The 21,482-nt window shown below is 41.1% G+C and overlaps 1 protein-coding gene across 4 annotated transcripts in view; it reads left to right on the forward strand.

Moving 5' to 3' along the window:
- Positions 1-4,634: 4,634 nt before the first annotated feature.
- SEC23IP (SEC23 interacting protein) overlaps positions 4,635-21,482 on the forward strand; it is a 50,343-nt gene continuing 33,495 nt past the window's right edge. Inside the window, exons 1-5 of one of the 4 annotated variants that reach the window (XM_053584535.1) lie at positions 4,635-4,962; positions 10,302-10,831; positions 14,354-14,561; positions 15,632-15,825; positions 21,263-21,352. In XM_053584535.1, the coding sequence (XP_053440510.1) occupies positions 4,800-4,962; positions 10,302-10,831; positions 14,354-14,561; positions 15,632-15,825; positions 21,263-21,352 (1,185 nt within the window). In that variant the 5' untranslated portion in view covers positions 4,635-4,799. Of the gene's footprint in view, positions 4,963-6,367; positions 6,408-6,436; positions 7,171-10,301; positions 10,832-14,353; positions 14,562-15,631; positions 15,826-21,262; positions 21,353-21,482 lie in introns of those variants that run through there. The other 3 variants (XM_053584536.1, XM_053584537.1, XM_053584538.1) reach the window with 3 other exon arrangements.

The following is a 21,482-nucleotide window of genomic DNA, read 5'->3' on the forward strand; positions in this document are numbered from 1 at the left end:
GGTTTGAACCCACCAGCCCCAGTGCATGTGGCTGGTGCCCTAACCACTGAGCTTGGGAGCCAAGCCATTCTGTCTCTATTCTTAGAAGAACTCCTGATATTTGGACATTGGATTTCCTTGCCTGGTATTCTGATTTTCTTATGTTATTTTTTTCTTGTGGTTTCCATCTGTTTGTCTTTCTGCTTTTATTTTTGAGAAATTTGCTCATGTATACTTTTCTTCTATTGAGTTTTAACTTTCTGTTATCTTTCTTTCTTTTTTTTTTTCAGACAGAGTCTCAAGCTGTCGCCCTGGGTAGAGTGCTATGGTGTCACAGCTCACAGCAACCTCAAACTCTTAGGCTTAAGCAATTCTCTTGCCTCAGCCTCCCAAGTAGCTGGGATTACAAGCGCCCGCCACAACACCAGCTATTTTTTGGTTGTAGTTGTCATTGTTGTTTGCCAGGCCCGGGCTGGATTTGAGCCAGCCAGCTCCGGTATATGTGGCTGGTGCCCTAGCTGCTCAGCTATAAACGCCAAGTTGATCTTTCCTTTTTTGTTCCTTGAATATTTCTTTCTTTTTAAAAAGTAGGACCCTGATATTGTTTCTTGTTTCTAAATTCTTTTCTCTCTCTGAAGATTTTATTGATAGGTGATTTTTTGTTTATTTGTTTTAGTCTTTTTCTTCCTGTTGTGGCCTGAATGTTCGTGTTCTCCCCAAATCCATGCGTTGGAATCCTCACTCCCAAGGTGATGGTATCAGAAGGTCGGTCTTTGGGAGATGATTACATCATGGGTGAGGGTGTGTGTGCTCATGACCGGTCCTCTTATATAAAAGGCTGGAGATAGACCTCTTGCCCCCTCCACTATATGAGGGCACAGTAAGAAGCTGCTGTCTAATGAATCAGGAAGGAAACAGATTCTCCCACACCAGACATTGAATCTGCTGGTACCTTAATCTTGGACTTCCTAGCATCTAGAAGTGTAAGAAGTAAATTTTTCTTTCTTTCTTTTTCTTCCTTCCTTTCTCTTTTCGTTTTAGACAGGGACTCACTCTGTCATCTAGGCTGGATTGCAGGAGCACAATCATAACTCACAACAGCCTCGAACTCCTGGGCTCAAGTGATCCTCTCACCTCAGCCTCCCCAGTAGCTGGGACTATAGGCACATGCCACCATGCCTGGCTAATTTTAAAATTTTTGTAGAGACCGTTCCTTATCTGGAACTCCTGGTGTCAAAGGATCCTCCTGCTTCAGCCTCCAAAAGTTCTGGGATTAAATATGTGAGCCACTACACCCAGCACCTTTTTGTAATTCTGTGATATAAATCAAGTTGACTTTGGGCTTTTTCTTCTTCTGGCTTGCTAAATCAGACTATTTGTCCATCACTTTTGCTGCAAAATTTCACTGGAGTCAAATTCTCTCCCATTCTCTGTATCCTTATGGTTTATACTTAAAAACAAAAACTATTTGTGCTTTCAGCAGGGTTTCAGGAGGAAGCAAATGATGATGCATGTGTTCAATCTGACATCCTTCCCAGAAATTAGTCCTATTTCTGATCATTCCTCCTGCAATCACCATTATTTGAGCTGCCATCATCGCTCACCTGGTTCACTGCAACAGCCTGCCAACTGCTCTTCCTACTTCCAGGTTTGCTCTTTCCTTAACTATTTTATTACACTGAAGTCAGAGTGAACTTCCTTTTTTTTTTTTTTTTTTGAGACAGAGCCTCAAGCTGTCACCTTGGGTAGAGTGCTGTGGCATCACAGCTCACAGCAACCTCCAACTCCTGGGCTCAAGCAGTTCTCCTGCTTCCGCCTCCCAAGTAGCTGGGACTACAGGTGCCCACCACAACGCCTGGCTATTTTTGGTTTGCAGCCATCATTGTTGCCTGGTGGGCTCAGGCTGGATTTGAACCCGCCAGCTCGGATGTGTGTGGTTGGCGCCTTAGGTGCTTGAGCAACAGGTGCCGAGCCCAGAGTGAACTTTCTACAGAATAAATGTTATTTCTCCACCCTTCTTTAAATATGTGAGCCACCTTACAGAATAAATGTTATTTGTCCACCCTTCTTTAAATCCTTGTTTGATTCTCTTTTTCTCGTAACCTGTAAGACCCTCCACCAACTGGCCTTTGTCAGTTTTTCATCCTCATCTCCCAATTTCCTCCTGTTGTTCCCTGGGCTCCGTCCTTACTGTGACCTCTGTTTCTCTAAACACCCCAACTTGGCATCTCAGTGTTTCCCACATACTGTTCTTCAGCGTGAAATTGTCTCTATTGCTTCCTTTCATCCCAGCCTTCTCCAGGCTCTTCCAATTAACTTCTATTCATAGTTTTTCAGGTCTCAGTTTTAATTTTTCTTCTTCAAGGAAGGCTTTCCAGACTAGGTAAGTCCTCTGTTGATTGATGGTTTGAAATATTTGCTCTCTCTCTATGGAAAGGTTGTACTTCCCTTCCCAAAGATGTCAAAGTTCCAGGTAATGCACTCTGGGAAATTCTGCAGTATAACATGGATCACACTTCAGATCATTATTGTCATGTGTCTGTCTTCTTGATCAGACCCTAAGTTCCAAGAGGGAAAAGTCCTGTGTATATCTTGTATACCATTGTACCCTTGGTGTTTACAATACTCTCTCCCATAATGACAACAAAAACTCTACATTTTAGCTGGGCTTTGTGGCAGGCGCCTATAGTTCCAGCTGCTTGGGAGATTGAGGCAAGAGAATCACTTAAGCCCAAGAGTTTGAGGTTGCTGTGAGTTGTGACACCACAGCACTTTACTGAGGGTGACATAGTGAGACTCTGTTTCAAAAAAAAAAATAGAAAAACTGTCAATTTAAGGCCATGTATCTAGGATGATCTTGGCCCCCCTTAAGATGCTTGCCTGAGGCTGGGCGCCAGCCACATACACTGGGGCGGGTGAGATTGAAACTGGCCTGGGCCCACCAAACAACAATGACAACTGCAACAAAAAAATAGCCAGTGTTGTGGCAGGCTGAGGCAAGAGAATCGCTTAAGCCTAAGAGTTGGAGGTTGCTTTGAGCTGTAATGCCATGGCACTCTACCAAGGGCAACATAGTGAGATTCTGTCTTGGAAAAAAAAAAAAAAAAAGATGCCTTCCTGAGAAAGAGCTCAACCCTGCCAGGAAAATTTACTACTTGTTCCAGCCTAAACTTGGCCATATGCAGATAGGTTCCTGAGCCCTTTCTTTGAGTGTCTACTTTAGAAGTCCTTTCTCTGCCCCTTTGAGATATAAATCTTTGACCTAGGACAACTGTTTTCTTAAGGGCCTGACAACCACCTCCTTGAAATGCAAGCATTTAAGGAGATAGTTCTCAGTCTTACTCCCAATTCTGTGGCTGCCTTGGTCTAACTTACACCCCTGCCTGTCATGAAGCTGGGAAAATTATATATCACCTGTGGATAAGCACCATTTAACCCCAGAGGGCCTACTCGTGGGGATCAACCTCCCTTCATAGGCCTCAGTACCTTTCCTTCAGTGCCTTTAATTTCAGCAAAGGTGAGTTCAGTTCATGCTGGACCCTCTCCCCAACTGGAAGTTAGTACAAAATAAAATCTGTATCTTACTGCTTTAACTCGTGTCCAGCTTTTAAAAATCTTTGACAGTAATCATATTAGCTACTGAATTAATGAATTTAGGTTCTATATAGGTGTAAATAGCTGGGAGAGTGAGTTTCGTTATTTGAGGCTTCTTTTGGGGTCTCTTCTTCTCCCACTCTCCAAGAAGCTGAAAGATTGCTTATGTTATTCTTTTCTTTCATAATCTTGAACTATGAACAGTAACAATTATATCCAAATTATCCACAGTGCATTCTGGACAGAATTGGTGAGATTACTGTGGCTATTTAAAATGTCACACCCCAAATCTCCTGGTTTTCTTTTAAAACAATTTTCTCAAGGAGAGAAGTGGAGGGGGGGTGGGAAGGGAGGAGGTTTGATGGAGGGTAAACGGGGGTGGGATGGGGTGGCGGGCGTGGTGGGGTCCACACTGATGGAGCATATTGCAAGGGTACAAATCAAATCTATCAAGAATAGAATGTCTCAACACAATAATTAAGTAAATGAAGTGAAAGCTATGTTTAGTTTGATGTAAGCACTCCAAATTGTATTAAAAAATCAACACACTGTACCCCACAAATGCATAAATGTATTCATGATCTATGTGTATATGACTTAATAAAAGGAAAAAATTTTTTTCTTCCTGTGGCTTAAGAAGTTGATAACATTTACCATTTACATTTTTTCTCCGGTGCCATTTCTATTCCTGAGCCAACAAGAGTTCAGCTCTGTCCAGGAAGACCTATGGGGGCCAGAGTGGGCTAGTTTGTAAGGCCTTGGCTGAACATTGCCCACAAAACCTCTTGACAACGCTCTGCTACTCGCTCCTGAGGGCTTCCACTGTTTCTCCAAAATCTTTGCTGGTAAAACTATCTCGTGGGTACTTTTAGGAAGACCACAGCGCCCCGCCTCCACCCCTGATTAAGCGTCACTTCGTGTATTGAGCCTGAATCGGCAGGGGCAGCTCCCCAACACTCCGGTCTCAGATTTGGCCCTGAGCCTCCAGCTGCGCCTGCGCAGCGGCTGAGCGTGTCTCGTGTTAGGTTTGGGCTTGAAGCCGGAGTCGCCATGCTGAGTTTTGGCGGCACCCGCTACGGTAAGGGAGAGGGCAGTTGAGCAGCGGCTTGGCGTTCCGGCTGCTGTGCGCAAGTGCGGAACTGCGCTGGCCCCGAGGCTGAGCGGTTTCCGGTCGGTGGTGCCTCACCGGCTGCCCGGAGACGTGTAAAGGACGGTAGGCCGCCGCCATGGCCGAGAGGAAACCTAACGGCGGCAGCGGGGGCGCCTCCGCCTCCTCGTCGGGCACTAACTTACTCTTCTCCTCCCCGGCCACGGAGTTCAGCTTCACCGTGCCCTTCATCCCAGTCACCCAAGCCGCCTCCGCCTCTGCCTCCCTGCTCTTGCCCGGAGGTAGTAAGGGGAGGGCGGTCCCGCGAGGCCAGTGTGTGCGGGAAGGCGGCGGGGGCCGTGGGGCGACGAGAGCTGGGCTGAAGCGTTTTCTTCCGCCTCGACCCACCCTCGGGGTAGCTTGGCGGGACCTCCAGGGGCCATGTTTGGGTCGGCCGGGGGCTTTGGGATATTGGAGGCGGGGAACGAGTGAGGAGGCTTGCTCTTCGTCGAAGGAACCCTCTTTTCAGAGTTGTCCAGAGTGCTGGACATCCTTGTAGTGGCATGCCAGGTGCTAGCAGGGGATGTAAGTGACTTGGATAGTGGCCCTTCTAGGATCTAGTAGGCTACTCCCACTAGGAGAGTCTTAGGATACAATAGGATATTTCCTAGGATACAGTAAGATGTCTGCTGGGGTGGACAGTCTCCCAGGATACAGTGGGCTGTCTCCTTCTGGAATACTATAGGCTGTCTCTTAGAATACATTAAGGTATTGCTTGTGCCCTTCTCCTAGACTGGACACGTAATGTTTGCAAAGTAAATACAGAAGGCATTCCTTGTCTTTCCAGACAGTCCATCTTCTCTAACAAGTTTTTTTCTTGTTCTCTTAGGCGCCCACTCCTATGTGCTCCCCTGGCTCTTCGTTCATGTCTGTATTATTGTCTAGGGAGATTGCCTTTTGATGTTAGGTTGCATAACCCAGGGCATGATTAGGAGCACAGACTGTCCGTGTTTCAGTCCTGACCCTGCTAGTTAGTGACATGCTGGGTGATCACAGACATGTTACTTTACCTTTCTGTGCTTCAGTTTCTGTAGAGGTGTAGCCTCTTAGGATTGTAGTGAGAAGTGCATTAATTTTGGTAAAGCACCAAGTATAGTGTGATATACTATTTGTGAAATAAATGCATCTCCTTCTCCATTTGGACTGTGAGTTTCTAGAAGTTTGCAATCATGATTGAGTTACTTTTCTTCCTTCTTTTTTTTTTTTTCTTTTTGCAGTTTTTTGGCTGGGGTTGGGTTTGAACCTGCCACCTCTGGCATGTGGGGCCAGCGCCCTACTCCTTTGAGCCACAGGTGCTGCCCCCTATTGAGTTACCTTTTTATTTCTGGGATCTTATTTAGTGTGTAGAACATAGGTCCCTTTTAAATCCTGATTTTTTTTTTTTTTTTGTAGAGACAGAGTCTCACTTTATCGCCCTCAATAGAGTGCTGTAGCGTCACAGCTCACGGCAACCTCCCAACTCCTGGGCTTAGGCAATTCTCTTGCCTCAGCCTCCTAAAGTAGCTGGGACCACAGGTGCCACCACAACGCCCGGCTATTTTTTTGTTGCAGTTTGGCCCAGGCTGGGTTTGAACCCACCACCCTTGGTATACAGGGCTGGTGCCCAAATCCTGATTTTTTTTTTTCAGTGAATAATTTATTCACTGAAAGTTTCATGGATAAATGAAGACGGGCAAACTGGAAGCAGGTGCACATGACAGTCTCCTTCCCTTGTGTTATGTTTTTTCCTGGTGTTTATGACCACCTGACATATAAACGTATTTATTTTTCCCCACTCACATGTAAGCTTTATGAAATCTAGGACTTAGCTTTATTTACCATTATATCCCCAGTCCCTAGAATAGTGCCTGGTGTGCAGTAGACCAGTTATAGTTTTCACAGCTGTTTGTTGAATGAATGAAAGAATGGGAGTCAGGGACGTGTATATCTCGTTTTGACAGTGTGATTAGAAGGTTAGGTATTGCCATCTTTGCGGAAGAACCAACATGACTGGAGCAGGATGCTAGAATAATGTCATACCTGGGGTGTTGTGTAGTCCTCTGCTTCATGAATGTTGTTTGGTTCATATCCATCTTCCTTACCATATTATAGTATTTGGTTTGTGTGTGTCATCATTATTCAGTGCTAAACATTTTCATTGTGAAGTATAGGATAACTACATCTGTCTTTAAAACTCTTGTTTCTTAGAAACGGGGGTTTTTTTGGTCTTTTTTTGTAGAACATTAATAATTTTGAGAAGTAAAATTCTGTAGTAATTTTTCTACCTCTAAAAAATGATTGCATAGTTAGAAACCCATTTGGAGAATTTCTAGAGACAAGAGAAGAACTTGTCTCCTTGGAAGTAGCAGTTAATTTTATCAGTGAATGTTGGTGCCTGTAGTGGGCACCCTGTCGCCGCACGAATAAAAACAGCCCGGACCACGGATTGAAGATACAAATGCCTCCAAGAGGTGGGCTTCCCATAGGTGCAGGGAGAGCCTCAAGCAACCTCTGTCGTGGCCTTTTATTGAAGCATTGTACAGCAGGTGTGAGGGCCCACTTACTGGAGCTATGTATTTAATGATTGCTACGTGCTCTTTCCCACGGGCTCAACTCCCACCCTGCTGCACCACAAATGTCCAATGTATAACACCTGCTTGCTAACAAGCCACCGATCTGATCTCATTAACCCATGCAGCTGCTGAAGGACTTGTCGCTGGGCAGCAAAACATCTCCATGCTGGCTCGGAGATTGTCTTGCTCCCAGCTCCTTAAGAACCTGTTGCTGCTTCTGTAAGACTGGTGCTTGGTCTCCTACAAGTGAAAGATAGATTGGAAGCAATTTTATACACTTGACAAACATGGTATGAGCAGCTTTATTTTTCAGACTCTGTTCTAGATGTCAGGGAGACACAGAAGAGCAGATAATGCTACCCTCAGTGACTGCACAGTGTGTATGCATACACAAATATTCACCTCTGTAAGCAGTAGTGATACAGATTTAGAGCAGTTACAAAGAGGGTTTCATAGGCTGCTTGAAGGCTGGCAGAGTGGGGAGTGGACATCATTAGGCCTTTTAAGGCCTCATAGAGGAGGTAATGCTGGTGCTGAGTGTTGAAGGATGCATAGAAATGAGGGAGTCTGGAGGTATGAGAAAATCTGCAAATTTGGCAGGAGTTGGTGGTGGATGGTATGGGACAGGGATGGAGCTGTCGTCTCCTGTCCTGTCTCTCCTCTTCCCATTCTTCACTGCTTCTCAGGAAGATCACTGCAACTAGAGTGTTTACAGGGAAGAGGCTCCAGTGGTCTGTAGACCTCATACACCATAGTCAGGAATTTGTAGTTAACCCTGTGAAGTTAAAGGGAGTGAAATTAGAGGTGTGTTTCAAAGAGACTGGAGTTTTCTCTAGTTACACTGGAATAAGGCTGACTGTAGCAAGAGCACTCAGTCTAGAGGCCACGATCAAAGTCAGGTAAGACTGAATGGCAGTCTAGCCCAAATCAGCCACATAGAGTATGAAGGGCAGGGAGGAGATGTGAGAATTTTTTAGACTATACAGTTGTAGGGGTTTAGTGACTCACAGGAGGCCACACTGTCAGCTCTGTCAGTGTGCACAGAGACCCATTCTTGTCAGTCTAAAAAACTTTTTTTTTGAGAGAGTTCTCACTCTGTCACCCAGGGTGGAGCACAGTGGCACTGTTCTAATTCACTGCAGCCTTGTTCTACTGGGCTGAAGTGATCCTTCCACCTGAACTTTCCAAGTTCCTGGCACTATAGGTGTGAGCTTGTTCAGTTTTAGAAGAAGCTCTGCACCAGGTACATCATGGGTCCTATCTAGATACTTCTTGAATGAGTATTTGAATAATTAAGTGAAGGGTATGAGAGAAAGGAAGGAGGGAGTCTGGGAGATTTGAGGTTTCTGACTTGAATGTCTGGAAGGGCATAGCCAAACGTCTATTGAGATGGTAAGATATGGTAAAAGGAGCACAGTTAGAGAATAAATTCGGTTTTAGGCTTATCACTTTGAGGTATATGTGGATGAGTTTGCCAAAAGTATTGAGGTAGTTGTTGGAAAATAGGTTCTGGACCACATGAGAACAGTTGGGTTTGAGATGGAGTTTGGAGTGTCACAAGCGTGCAAGTGCTTATTAAAATTATGGCTCTGGATGCTGTATGTATGTGTATGAGACTAGGCAGTGCTCCCGAGCTGAGGTTAGTTTGTGGAGATCAGCATTTCATTTGTAATTGATAGTAATCAGAAATAAGTTTCTTGGACTAGGTTAATCTAGAGTTTTCTCATGGATAAAAGATATCACTGAGGTTTTTCTCATGGTTTTGATTGTTTGGAAATGAACTAAGAGGCACTAAAAAAGAGCTGTGGAAACTGAAAATATATCAGAGAAGTGGCATGACACAGCAGACAAAGGGCTTCTGCAGGAACTGATGTTTAGTCACAAAGAAACTAGCCCCGGCCAAAAACTGCAAAAAAAAAAAAAAAAAGAAAAAGAAACTAGTGAGAGGAGTATTTTGAATAGTGGAGTATTTTAGTTAAATTGCTGTGTGCGAATTATAATTGGTACAACCTAGAAGCTCAAGCCCAAGTCTCTGACGGCCCAGTGGCCTCCCTTAGTAGACTCAGGAAGGAGCCCAGGACTTGGAAGAAGGTTGCCCTTTGGCAGGTCTTCAAGGGCAAGTGTGCCTGTGTGCTGAGAGTGGGTCTATCCTTCTCATGGACTCCATGCTGCCAGTAAAGAAATAAGAGACGGTGAAACAAAAGCAGGAAGATTAGGAGGAGGAAGTTGAAAGCTGTAAGCTATAAGCTAAGGGTGTGCACAAAAGTTTAGTAAGAAATAGTGAGGTGGACTTCTGAGGTGACAAGGAGGGAAAATGCTCTTATTTTACAGTTTGGTAGTAGAAGAGAACTTGGTGTTGTTGATGCCCACAGTGAAGATCAAATTGGGCAAAGGAAAGTGAGGAGAATGTCCTTTGGTTGGAAAGTGACTTCTCTAGCAATTTGTGTTCTGTAATGATATATGATTGTCATGCTGCATGATTTTAGGGGTGGCAATTAGTAGTTGACCTACTTTGCTTTGGGGATATAAAATGCCTCATGTTCACTTGTACAAAAGTGCTTTGTAGGTAAGAGCCCTGACACAATCCTTGTCAACAGTGTGAATACCTGTGCTTTAGTTTCTCATCATGACTCTAGAAATAAAATTGTACATCTTTGGGTAGAGGAGTAACATTTGAATTATTTCTTTCCAAGAAAGAAAAGATCAAAAATAGTATGTAAAAGTATTAAGTATGCATTTTGTTTCTAATGGAATATATTGTATTTACCAAAATGTTAATAGTGATTGTCTCTGGGAGGTGGGCTTGTGAATGAGTTACAATTTTTCTCTCCTGTGTTTTTCTTATTCATATTTTCTACTTTTTCTTTTCAAAGAAACAAATGTTCAAAGAAAAAAAGTTTATTTCTCTAATGCAGAATAGTGTAAGTTTGAACAAGAAAGAAGTGCAATTGCTGGCTCTTCCCTATATAATCATGTCTGCAGAATGAGAGAGTACCCTTTAAGCCATTTGCTCTCCTGTTCTATTTCAGAGGATTCCACAGACGTTGGCGAGGAGGACAACTTCCTTGGTCAGACTTCCATTCACACATCTACCCCGCAGACATTTAGTTACTTCTCTCAGGTATCAAGCAGTAGTGATCCTTTTGGCAATATTGGACAGTCACCATTGACGACTGCAGCAGTATCAGTTGGACACTCAGCATTCTCCAAGCCTCCAGCTGCTCTCCCTCTTACAACTGGATCCCAGGATGTGTCAAATGTGTTTTCACCATCCATTTTGAAGGCTCAACATGGTGCTCTACCTTCCTCACCAGTGGGAATAAATACTTACCTGCCTTCTCAACCCAGTGGTCTTCCACCTTCAAATTTTGGGAGCCCACCCCAAGGAACGCCCCAACCAGGACACAATCCATATCGTCACACCCCTGTCAGCAGCAGGGCTAGTCCTTACATAGCACCACCCCAGTTGCAGCAGTGCCAAACACCAGGCCATCACTCTCCTCCACCCTCTGCACCCCCTGTTCACATGTACCAGATGCCTCCAGGATCTTTGCCACCGGTATGGAGACATGCTTTTATGTCCTTATTTACTCCAATTTCTTCTCTTTATCACGTTAGCCTGTGTTTAAAAAAAAAAACAGTGTCAGTATGATGACAAATTATTTTCAGAGGACATTCTTGTAAGCTACATGCTTTGAAGGTAACATTCCTTTAAAGGTAGCTCACTGGGTGCCTTATTAGTGAATATTACTTATTTACTAAAGTGATAATCGATTTTAAAAAGTGAGTTAGCTATATCCCAGGATTTCCAGATCTTAGTGTAAGATACCAGTAATAAATGTCATCTATAGATAGTAGCAAAAGCAATTATTATCTAACAGATTACCACTTCTTATCTTTTAATTATACAAATCAATCAAAGCACTCAATTACAGGGACTAAAATTGATCATTCCAGGAATTTCTTTTCTTTTTTTTTTTTTTTTTTTTTTGTAGAGTCAGAGTCTCACTTTATGGCCCTTGGTAGAGTGCCATGGCATCACACAGCTCACAGCAACCTCCAGCTCCTGGGCTTAAGTGATTCTCTTGCCTCAGCCTCCCGAGTAGCTGGGACTACAGGTGCCCGCCACAGCACCTGGCTATTTTTTTGTTGCAGTTTGGCCAGGGCTGGGTTTGAACCTGCCACCCTCGGCATATGGGGCCGGCGCCCTACTCACTGAGCCACAGGCGCCGCCCCAGGAATTTCTTTTCTTTGTATTTATAGAGACTTTCTTTGTATTTATATCTAGACAGCCAAGGGAGGGGAGTGATGGAATAACATTGCATTGGGTAAACTTTATGAATTGCCTTTGTGCTTTTTTTCCCCAACTTGTTATTGAACAGACTTCCAAAGAAAAAGCAACTAAATCAAACAAAAGGGGGATGATTAAAAAGAATTGAGAACACAATCCAATGTGGCTGTGATTGGAGTACAACCTCTTTTCTTGGAAGTGGAAATTGAGTTCTGTTTTATTGTTTAATTTGAATCATACGATTGTGCAAATTCTTGATCATGTTGGATTTTAGCATATTGGAAAGTAACCAGATTTATAGTGTGTAGTAAAGTTAGTACTTTTGCTAATTATAGCAAACTATAGTTTACTGATTAAATTTTTTAAAGATTTTTTTAATTAAGAAGTAAAAAAAATAATTTAGCCAGGTATAGTAGCACATGCCTGTAGTCTTGGCTACTCTAGAGGCTGAGGTGGGAGGATCATTTAAGCCCGGGAGTTCAAGGCCAGCCTGGGCAACATAGACTCTTTCCAACACCCCCTCCCTCCCAAAAAAATTACAGATTTAAAGCAGAAAATTACTAAACTAAAAATAGCACAAAGAATGCGCCAATATCCTTTACCCAGATATACCTTTTGTTAATATTTTATTTTTCTTTTTTATTTTCTTCTACTCAGATAGTCTTGCTGTGTTGTCCAGTTGGAGTGCAGTGGTATCATCATAGCTCACTGCAATCTTAAACTTCTGGGCTCAAGCAGTTCTCCTGCCTCAGCCTCCTAAATAGCTGAGACTACAGGCATGCCCCACCATGCCCAGATAATTTATTTCTTTTTCTTTTTTAGCCTGGTTAATACTCTGTTGACCAGGCTAGAGTACCATGGCCTCATCTTTGATCATAGCAACCTCAGACTCCTGGGTTTAAGGGATCCTCCTCTTAGCCTCCTGAGTAGCTGGGAGTACAGTGACCTGCCACAACACCTGGCTAATTTTTTCTGTTTTTAATGGAGATGGGGTCTTGCTGTTGCTCAGGCTGCTCTTGAATTTCTGGATTCAAGAATCGTCTCACCTCAGCCTCCCAGAGTTTTGAGATTATAGGTTGGAGCCTGGTTGATAAATTTCTTTATTTTTAGTACAGGTGGGGTCTCACTCTTTCAGGCTGGTGTCAAACACCTGAGCACAAGCAATCCTTCCACCTTGGCCTCTCAGTTGCTACAGGTTTGAACCACCATTCCTGGCTCCTTTAATTTTTAGTTTGTCCATGTGCACGCTCTAATGTGTTTGAGCCCTCCTCCCCTTTTTCCATCATCCCTTTCCTCTTCCTCCCTTCTCTTTCATTCTCTTTCTGTATATATGCAGTTTTTTTGGGAAATGTTTGAAGGCCATTTAAATATATTATGACCAGTACAGTGATCAGTTTCAGTAAACTTAATGTTGGTATAACATTTCAAAATCATTAATTTAAAAATTAAAAAAAATTCTAGTTTTGGGGCGGCGCCTGTGGCTCAGTGAGTAGGGCACCGGCCCCATATGCCGAGGGTGGCGGGTTCAAACCCAGCCCCGGCCAAACTGCAACAAAAAAAATAGCCGGGTGTTGTGGTGGGCGCCTGTAGTCCCAGCTGCTTGGGAGGCTGAGGCAAGAGAATCGTGTAAGCCCAAGAGTTAGAGGTTGTTGTGAGCTGTGTGACGCCACGGCACTCTACCGAGGGCGGTACAGTGAGACTCTGTCTCTACAAAAAAAAAAAAAAATTCTAGTTTTAAAAGCATTTTCATTGTAGAAAAATTGAAAAATACAAAATAACCAAATTAATAAAAATTGTCTATAGGTAACCACTGTTTCCATTTTGCTATGTGTCTTTTTTTCAGGGCAAACATTACATAGTACCTGTATTTTTTGTAATCTATTTTCTATGGACGTATTTTAGATATTATTAAGATTTTTTTTCTAAAACGTTTAATGGCTCTAGAGAATCTAGCATTTGAGTGAAATATAATTTATTCAATCAGATTTCCATTAGACATTTCAGTTACTTCCACTGATGTTCTGTTATAATTGACCCTTTAGTATAAATCCTTATGGGTAAATTCTATATTTTATATTTTTTATAATCTATATTCTGTGGACATATTTTAGATATTAAGATTTTTTTTCTAAAACATGTTTAATGGCTCTGGAGCAGTGGTTCTCAACCTTCCTAATACCTCGACTATTTAATACAGTTCCTCATGTTGTGGTGACCCCCACACATGAGGGGGCATGTCTCAGTGACCCCTGTGAAAGGGGAAAGGGTTGTTCGACCCACAGGTTGAGAACCAAAGGGGTTGCGACGCACAGGTTGAGAACCACTGCCCTAGACAATCTAATCTAGCATTTGAGTGAAGTATAATTTATTCAGTCAGATTTCCATTAGACATTTCAGTTATTTCCATTTATTTTCTATTATAATTGACCCTTTAGTATAAATTCTTAAGGGTAAATTCTTAACTTGTTTTATATCTGTAGGATAAATTCTTAGAAATGGAATGGCTGGGACAAAGAATATACACATTTTGAAGGTTAAATAAATCATAGGAGATGGATTGCTGGGTTGTTTGCTGTGCAGGTGTTTAGCATCAGTGTGGAAAAAAATTGACTTTGCAACTGATTTGGGGTTTGATTAGATTAGACTTTTTTTTTTTTAACTTTTAGGGTCTAGTTATACTAATTTTCTAGAAGTGTATGTTGGATAATTATTACTTATGTCAGTTTGGTTCTGAAACATAATTGTTGTTTTGGACAAGCATGACAGTCTTGGCTTTGCTATCTCCTCCAGATTCCTCCTTCAGTACAGTCACCAACACAGCAGGTACTTGCTAGACCCGGGGGTCCCTCTGAGCAGATGCCACCTCCCGTGCTACTTCAAAACCAATATGAACCTATTCAGCCTCACTGGTTTTATTGCAAGGAGGTAGAATACAAACAACTATGGATGCCTTTTAGTGTGTTTGACTCTTTGAATCTGGAAGAAATCTATAATTCAGGTAAGTGCTGGTTATGTATCACTCTTACCTGATTTTAGGAAGAGAAGAAATGAGAAGTGTTTATCTATGGCCTACTTTTTGTGATTGTCAAATCCTTTAATCACGTACATGTTGCTAGATTCTGTACCTTACAACAGTGATATTAATATAAATCTGGAGTTACCTGAGCAAGATATTTGAAGAAAGGTAGTAGCAAAATTTCCTTATTTTTTTAAAGATGTTTTAAATCAGGGAAGCTAGGAAGTTGATATAATCCAGATTGCAGTTTTCTTATTTCCCTTATTTGTAGCTTTGGGGGCATTTATGAAGCATTTTCTGTAAAACTTTTTTTTTTTTTTTTTTAGACAGTTTTAAGCTGTCACCCTGGGTAGACTATTGTGGTATCATAGCTCACAGCAACCTCCAACTCTTGGACTTAAACAATCCTCTTGCCTCAGTTTTTGTACTTTTAGTAGAGATGGGGGTCTCCCTTTGGCTCAGACTGGTCTTGAACTCGAGAGCTCAGGCAGCCCACCCACCTTGGCCTCCCAGAGTGCTACGATTACAGGCGTGAGCTACTGCATCTGGCCTTTTCTGTAGAACTCTTAGTCCTTGAGATGCTCTGTAAAAAAAGTTTAAGAAATGCTGCTTACCACATCCACCCTTGAGAGTGATGATGTGCAGGCATGTGTTAATGCTCTCAGAAGCCTAGAAGGATAGAACTATATTTCTTTGTTTATCTTGATGTTATTTGATCATGAGACTTCAAAAGAACCACCTGTTTGTATCCTTTAGAAACATACTTTATGGAGGATTCCTTATGTAAATGTTATTGCTTTGATTAAAATGAAAACCCTACCAGTATTTGAATTTTTTTTATGATTACGTATTTAAAGTTTGCTTTGGCTGTTACATTTTTACTTAAGAAGAGTTATAATTTTGAGCTGCACAGATTAATCCTAATAGTCTGTTTTTAAGTAAAAATGAACTTAGTTCTTTGTCCATAAAGATTGACTAGTTATTATATTCATTGTATGCTATTTTTAAATATTTCGTTAACAGTTGGGTAAAGTTTTGATTTTGTTCTCTAGTCCAACCGGATCCTGAGAATGTGGTCTTAGGCACAGATGGAGGGCGCTATGATGTGTACCTCTATGACCGTGTAAGGAAAGCTGTCTACTGGGACGAGGAGCCGGCTGAAGTGAGACGCTGTACGTGGTTTTACAAGGGGGACACAGATAGCAGATTCATTCCCTATACAGAGGAGTTCAGTGAAAAACTAGAGGTATGTGAGCTTTATTCCTTTGACTTTTCTTAAAAAAAAAGAAGGTTGTGTATACATTGGAGCCTTATGTAACACCATTCACAGTGGGACTGACTTTGTTTTCAGCACAGCTTTTCTTGGAGTTGTTGACAAAGACCACTTTTTATTTATTATTTTTTTATTTTCTATTTTTATTTTTTTATTGTTAAATCATAGCTGTGTACATTAGTGCAATCGCCTGTACCCATTCTAAGATGCACCATAGATGTGGCCCCACCCATTACCCTCCCTCCACCAAAACCTCCCCCCTCCCTTCCCCTTCCTTGGCCCTTTCCTCATAGTCTTGTGCTATAGTTGGGTTATAGTCTTCATGTGAAAGCTATAATTTAGCTTCATGGTAGGGCTGAGTACATTGGATACTTTTTCTTCCATTCCTGAGATACTTTGCTAAGAACATGTTCCAGCTCCATCCATATAAACATGAAAGAGGTAAAGTCTCCATCTTTCTTTAAGACTGCATAGTATTCCATGGTATACATGTACCACAATTTGCTAGTCCATTCGTGGGTCATTGGGCACTTGGGCTTCTTCCATGACTTAGCAATTATGAATTGGGCTGCAATAAGCATTCTGGTACAGATGTCTTTGTTATATTGTGACTTTTGGTCTTCTGGGAAAGACCACTTTTTAAATGGTGCCATTGTTCATGGGTACTCATTGTGATAGAATACATTTTTCAAAGGTACATCACAGATCTAATAAGTACTTGTATCATACCTTCAAAAGAATTCAGGCTGCCAGGATATTATTGACAACTGATACCAAGCATATGGTCGTTTTCAAATTAATATTCAGTATAAGGCTTGAAATTAACCTTTGTTTCTAAAAATAAATATAAAACAGAAATGGCAGAAGTGTCATGAAACGAGTTAGTCCTCTTAAAACTAACTGGCTATTAATGTTGTTTTATATAATTGTGTCAATTTCTTGTGATAATTCTACTTGGGTATTTGAGGTAAATTATGTAAATTTATTTGCATACATGGAAAATGAGATATAGAATATTTTAGTTAAATTTTTTTAATGTAATAGCTCTTCAAATTTCTTTTCTTTCTAAAATGTTAATCATATTTTGAATTACGTCAAGCAAGAACTGTTCCTTATGTTCTGTTTAGGAATTGACAGTTCAAGTATCACTATTACTAAATTGTTTTTCCTTGAGGAACATATAATTAATAGAAATAAAAAATTTAATCATAATCTCTTTCAAATCATATTCTACGTGTAAAATATTTTTTAGACTTATCAACATACATATTTTTCCTAAGAATTCTAGATTTTTTGTGGGATTTTTTGCTTTTTTTTTGTAGAGACAGAGTCTCACTGTACCACCCTTGGTCACACGGCTCACAGCAACCTCTAACTCTTGGGCTTACGCGATTCTCTTGCCTCAGCCTCCCGAGCAGCTGGGACTACAGGCGCCCGTCACAACACCCGGCTATTTTTTTGTTGCAGTTTGGCCGGGGCTGGGTTTGAACCCACCACCCTCGGTATATGGGGCCGGAACCCTACCGACTGAGCCACGGGCACCGCCCGATTTTTTGCTTTTTTTAAAAAAAAAGAGGGCGATGCCTGTGGCTCAAAGGAGTAGGGCGCCAGCCCCATATGCCAGAGGTGATGGGTTCAAACCCAGCCCCAGCCAAAAGCTGCAAAAAGAAAAATAATAATAATTTTGTAAGTTCTTAGATATTATCAGTTATGCCTGCTCTGAAAATACTAAGTTCTAAATATCCTTTTATAACCAAATCAATACCAAAAGATAAATGCTGGCTTAAAATAAGACAGAGGTTAGTTGGGCTTAAGAAAATTGGAATGAAGCTTGTTGAGGGAGAAGCTTCAAACATTTAAATTTTATATCATAGTAAGAAATACAATTTTTTATTTTTTAAGGGACAGGCTCTTGTTGTGTTGCCTAAGTTGGACTTGAACTCCTGGGCTCAGGTGATCCTCCCACTTCAGCCTCCCGAGTAGCTGGGACTGTAGGAATGTGCCACCAAGAAGTACATTTTATGTTGAGATTTAGTACATATACTTTACACACACATATACATATGTTTATTTATCAGAAACAATGGTGTTCCATTAAACTGGCTCTCTGAGGAAAGAAGTCCCTGATACAACATTGCTGATTTCCATGGAATGGGGAACCTGTAACCACCCACATGTAGCCTTCTGGATCCCTGAGTGAGGTCCCCTAACTGAATCCAAACTTTATAGAACAAATCACTGTGGCCAGTTTTAATCTATCAATATGATGTTGCAGGACATAGAGTTGGGAAGACATATGTGATCAGGTCTTGAAAGCTAGTGTGAGCCAGTTCTAACAGAGTACAAGATACAAAGGTCTGTGGACCAGTAATTACTGTACTGTGAATTATTTATGTTGATATTTTCTATTTTATTTAAAACAGTGATTTCACAGCTTATTACTGGTCATGATCCACAATTTGAAAAATACTGATTTAGAGCATTGTCAGAACCCAGTTAAGAAGGGTAAAGACTGAAGAAAAGAAGGCATGATATTAACTTAGTCTCAGAAATACCAAATATCAGGAGGAGGCACCAGTCTCTTAAAAGACAATTTTAGTTATTTTAACAAGGAAAAATGGTGTGAAGGAATATTGATATATATAACATAATTTTAGATTTAAACAAACATGTAAAGGTATGTTATAATTTTTGGTAGCCTTGGCCTCTATGGAAGCTATAATCTCCCAAGGTTAAATGTTCTAATCTTATTATTTTGGAGCTAGACTATATATTTTCAAGTCTAAGCAGTATCTCAATGTATATACTTTATTTTAACTGTATTTGATGCATGAGTGACATAGGCTTTGAGGGTGGGATAATTATCTCAACAGCACATGGCTGTTCTTCACCAAAGGAGACCTTAGCTCCTGTCTAGCCTCTTCCAGGAAACCCTCACCAGATCAGGGAAGAGGCAGATTAGGTTAGGAAGTAAGAAGGCCAATGACAGAAGAACCAGATAATACATATCACTTAGTGTCATGTAGGTGATCCTGGTCTATCAGAGTACCTCGGAAACAGAAAACATTTTTAATCTGATGATGACATGGTTGTCTACATAAAAAACAGAGGAACCTCTAGAAATACCATTAGCACAAATAGAAGAAGTTACAAAGTCTATGTGTATAAAATCAACATATAAATTTTAAAAAAATTCCAGTACAATAGAAATAATCAATTAGAAACAGTAATAGAAAAAGAAGATACTATTTAAAATACAAAACTACAGGCTATGTAGGAAAAAAGTCAAACAAAAGTAATATATGAACCTTATGGGGAAAAACTATAAGACAAAATTAAAGTGGAGCTAAACATTATAGGTATAGTTTCAATGTCATAAAGATGTCAGTTCTCAAATTATTTGACAAATTTTAGGTATTTCCAATCAAAATTTGCCAACTACTCCTAAATTTTACAGGAAAGATCAAAATGTTAAAGATAACTGAGACTTTTTTTTTTTTTTTTTGAGACCGTGTCTCACTCTTAAACCTGGCTAGAGTGCTGTGGCATCATTGTAGCTCACAGCAACCTCAAAGTCCTGGGTTTAAGTGATCCTCCTGCCTCAGCCTCTCAAAGGGCTGAGATTATAGCCTGAAATTTCTGTTTTGACAGTCAAATAATCACTGTCACTAATTTAAAAAAAAAAAGACTAACAATTTTTACTTGTCAACTAAAAATTAAATAAAAAAAAAGACTTTATAGTGGGTGCTCCAGATCCCTTACCTCAGGTTGAATCTCTCCCCAAGAGGCATCAGAGTTTTTTTTTTGTAGAGACAGAGTCTCACTTCATGGCCCTCGGTAGAGTGCCATGGCATCACACAGCTCACAGCAACCTCCAACTCCTGGGCTTAAGCGATTCTCTTGCCTCAGCCTCCCGAGTAGCTGGGACTACAGGCGCCCGCCACAACGCCCAGCTATTTTTTGATTGCAGTTCGGCCGGGGCCAGGTTTGAACCCGCTACCCTCTGTATATGGGGCCGGCGCCTTACCGACTGAGCCACAGGCGCCGTCCGGCAAGAAGAGTAGTTCAGTTGGCCCTTAATATTCACAGGTTCCACATCAGTAGACAATATTTGGGGCCTGGAATTGTGGCTTATTCCTATAATTCCAACATTTTGAAAGGTAGAAGCAGGAGGATCGCTTGAGGCCAGGAGTTCAAGGCCAGCAACATAGAAAGACCTCATCTTTATAAAAATTAAAAAAAAAAAAAAAAGCTGGGTGTGGTGATGCAGGACTTGCAGGAGGATTGCTTCAACTGAGGGGTCCAGTGTTACAGTGAGCTATGATGGAGCCATTGCACTGAAAGAGACCTTGTCTCTAACAAAAACGAAAAAGAAAACATTTCAGGAAAATAAAACACAACAATACAATAAAGTAATATAAGTAAAGAATACAGTTTAACTACATAACATTTACATTATAGGTATAAGTAATCTAGAGATGATTTAAAGTATATGGGAGGATGTGTGTGAATTTTATTCAGATAGTATACCATTTTATATGAGGGAGTTGCATACTTGGAGATTTTGGTATCTGTGAGGGGTCTTGGAACCAACCCCTTGAGGATTCCAAGGAAAGACTGTATGTCTAGGGGAAGAGTAAGAAGGTGGTTGGTAGTTAAGATTTTGGAGTCAGAATTTCTAGGTGAGAGTGAACCACAGTTCTGCCATTGCTGTTTCCCAGTTGTGTAATCTTTTACAACTGTGTACAGTACTTAAGATGCCTATTAGGGGTTGAATTGTGTCTTTTCTCTCCTCCCCCCAAATATGTTGAAGTACTAATCCTCAGTACCTCAAATGTGACCTTATTTAGCAGTAGGGTCATTGCAGATGTAATTGGTTAAGTTGTGGTCATCCTAGAGTTGGGTGAGTCCCCATTCAGTATGACTGGTGTCTTTATAAGAAGGCAGCTACACAGAGAGAATGCCATGTGATGATGAAAGTAGTGATGGGAGTTACAACGGAAGCCAAAGATGACCAGCACCCGACCAGAAGCTGTGCAAAGAGGATTTCCTTGTAGGTTTCAGAGGCCCTGCTGACACCTTGATTTTGGACTTTGAGTCTTTAGAATTATGGAACAGTAGATTTCTGTTTTAAGCCACTCAGATTGTGGTACCCTAGGAAACTAATAGATTGTCTAAATCATGGTTTTCTTATTATATAATGGGAATCATTTAGTAGTGATTGAGAGGAATTAGTTAAATGAGATAACATAATTTAAGGTGATTTTAAGGAAGTATGGTAATAATCAGTAAATGAGAGCTGCTATTACTATTATTTTTATCACCATTCTAGTTACATAATTTTCCTCCACACTGTCTCTCACTATAATACAGATTTGTTATATCGGATTATTTGTTGTTTCTGTCGTAGGCTGAATATAAAAAAGCTGTAACTACAAATCAGTGGCACCGTAGATTAGAGTTTCCAAGTGGAGAGACGATTGTTATGCACAATCCAAAGGTAATGGTATTGTTTAAGACTTAAAGTGTTAGGTTCATTTTAGTAATTATTTTGCTGTGTGTGTTTGATAAATGTTTATTTTCAGGGCGGCGCCTGTGGCTCAGTGAGTAGGGCGCCAGCCCCATATGCC

Source organism: Nycticebus coucang, chromosome 3 (genome assembly GCF_027406575.1).
Source record: "Nycticebus coucang isolate mNycCou1 chromosome 3, mNycCou1.pri, whole genome shotgun sequence".
NCBI lineage: Eukaryota > Metazoa > Chordata > Mammalia > Primates > Lorisidae > Nycticebus > Nycticebus coucang.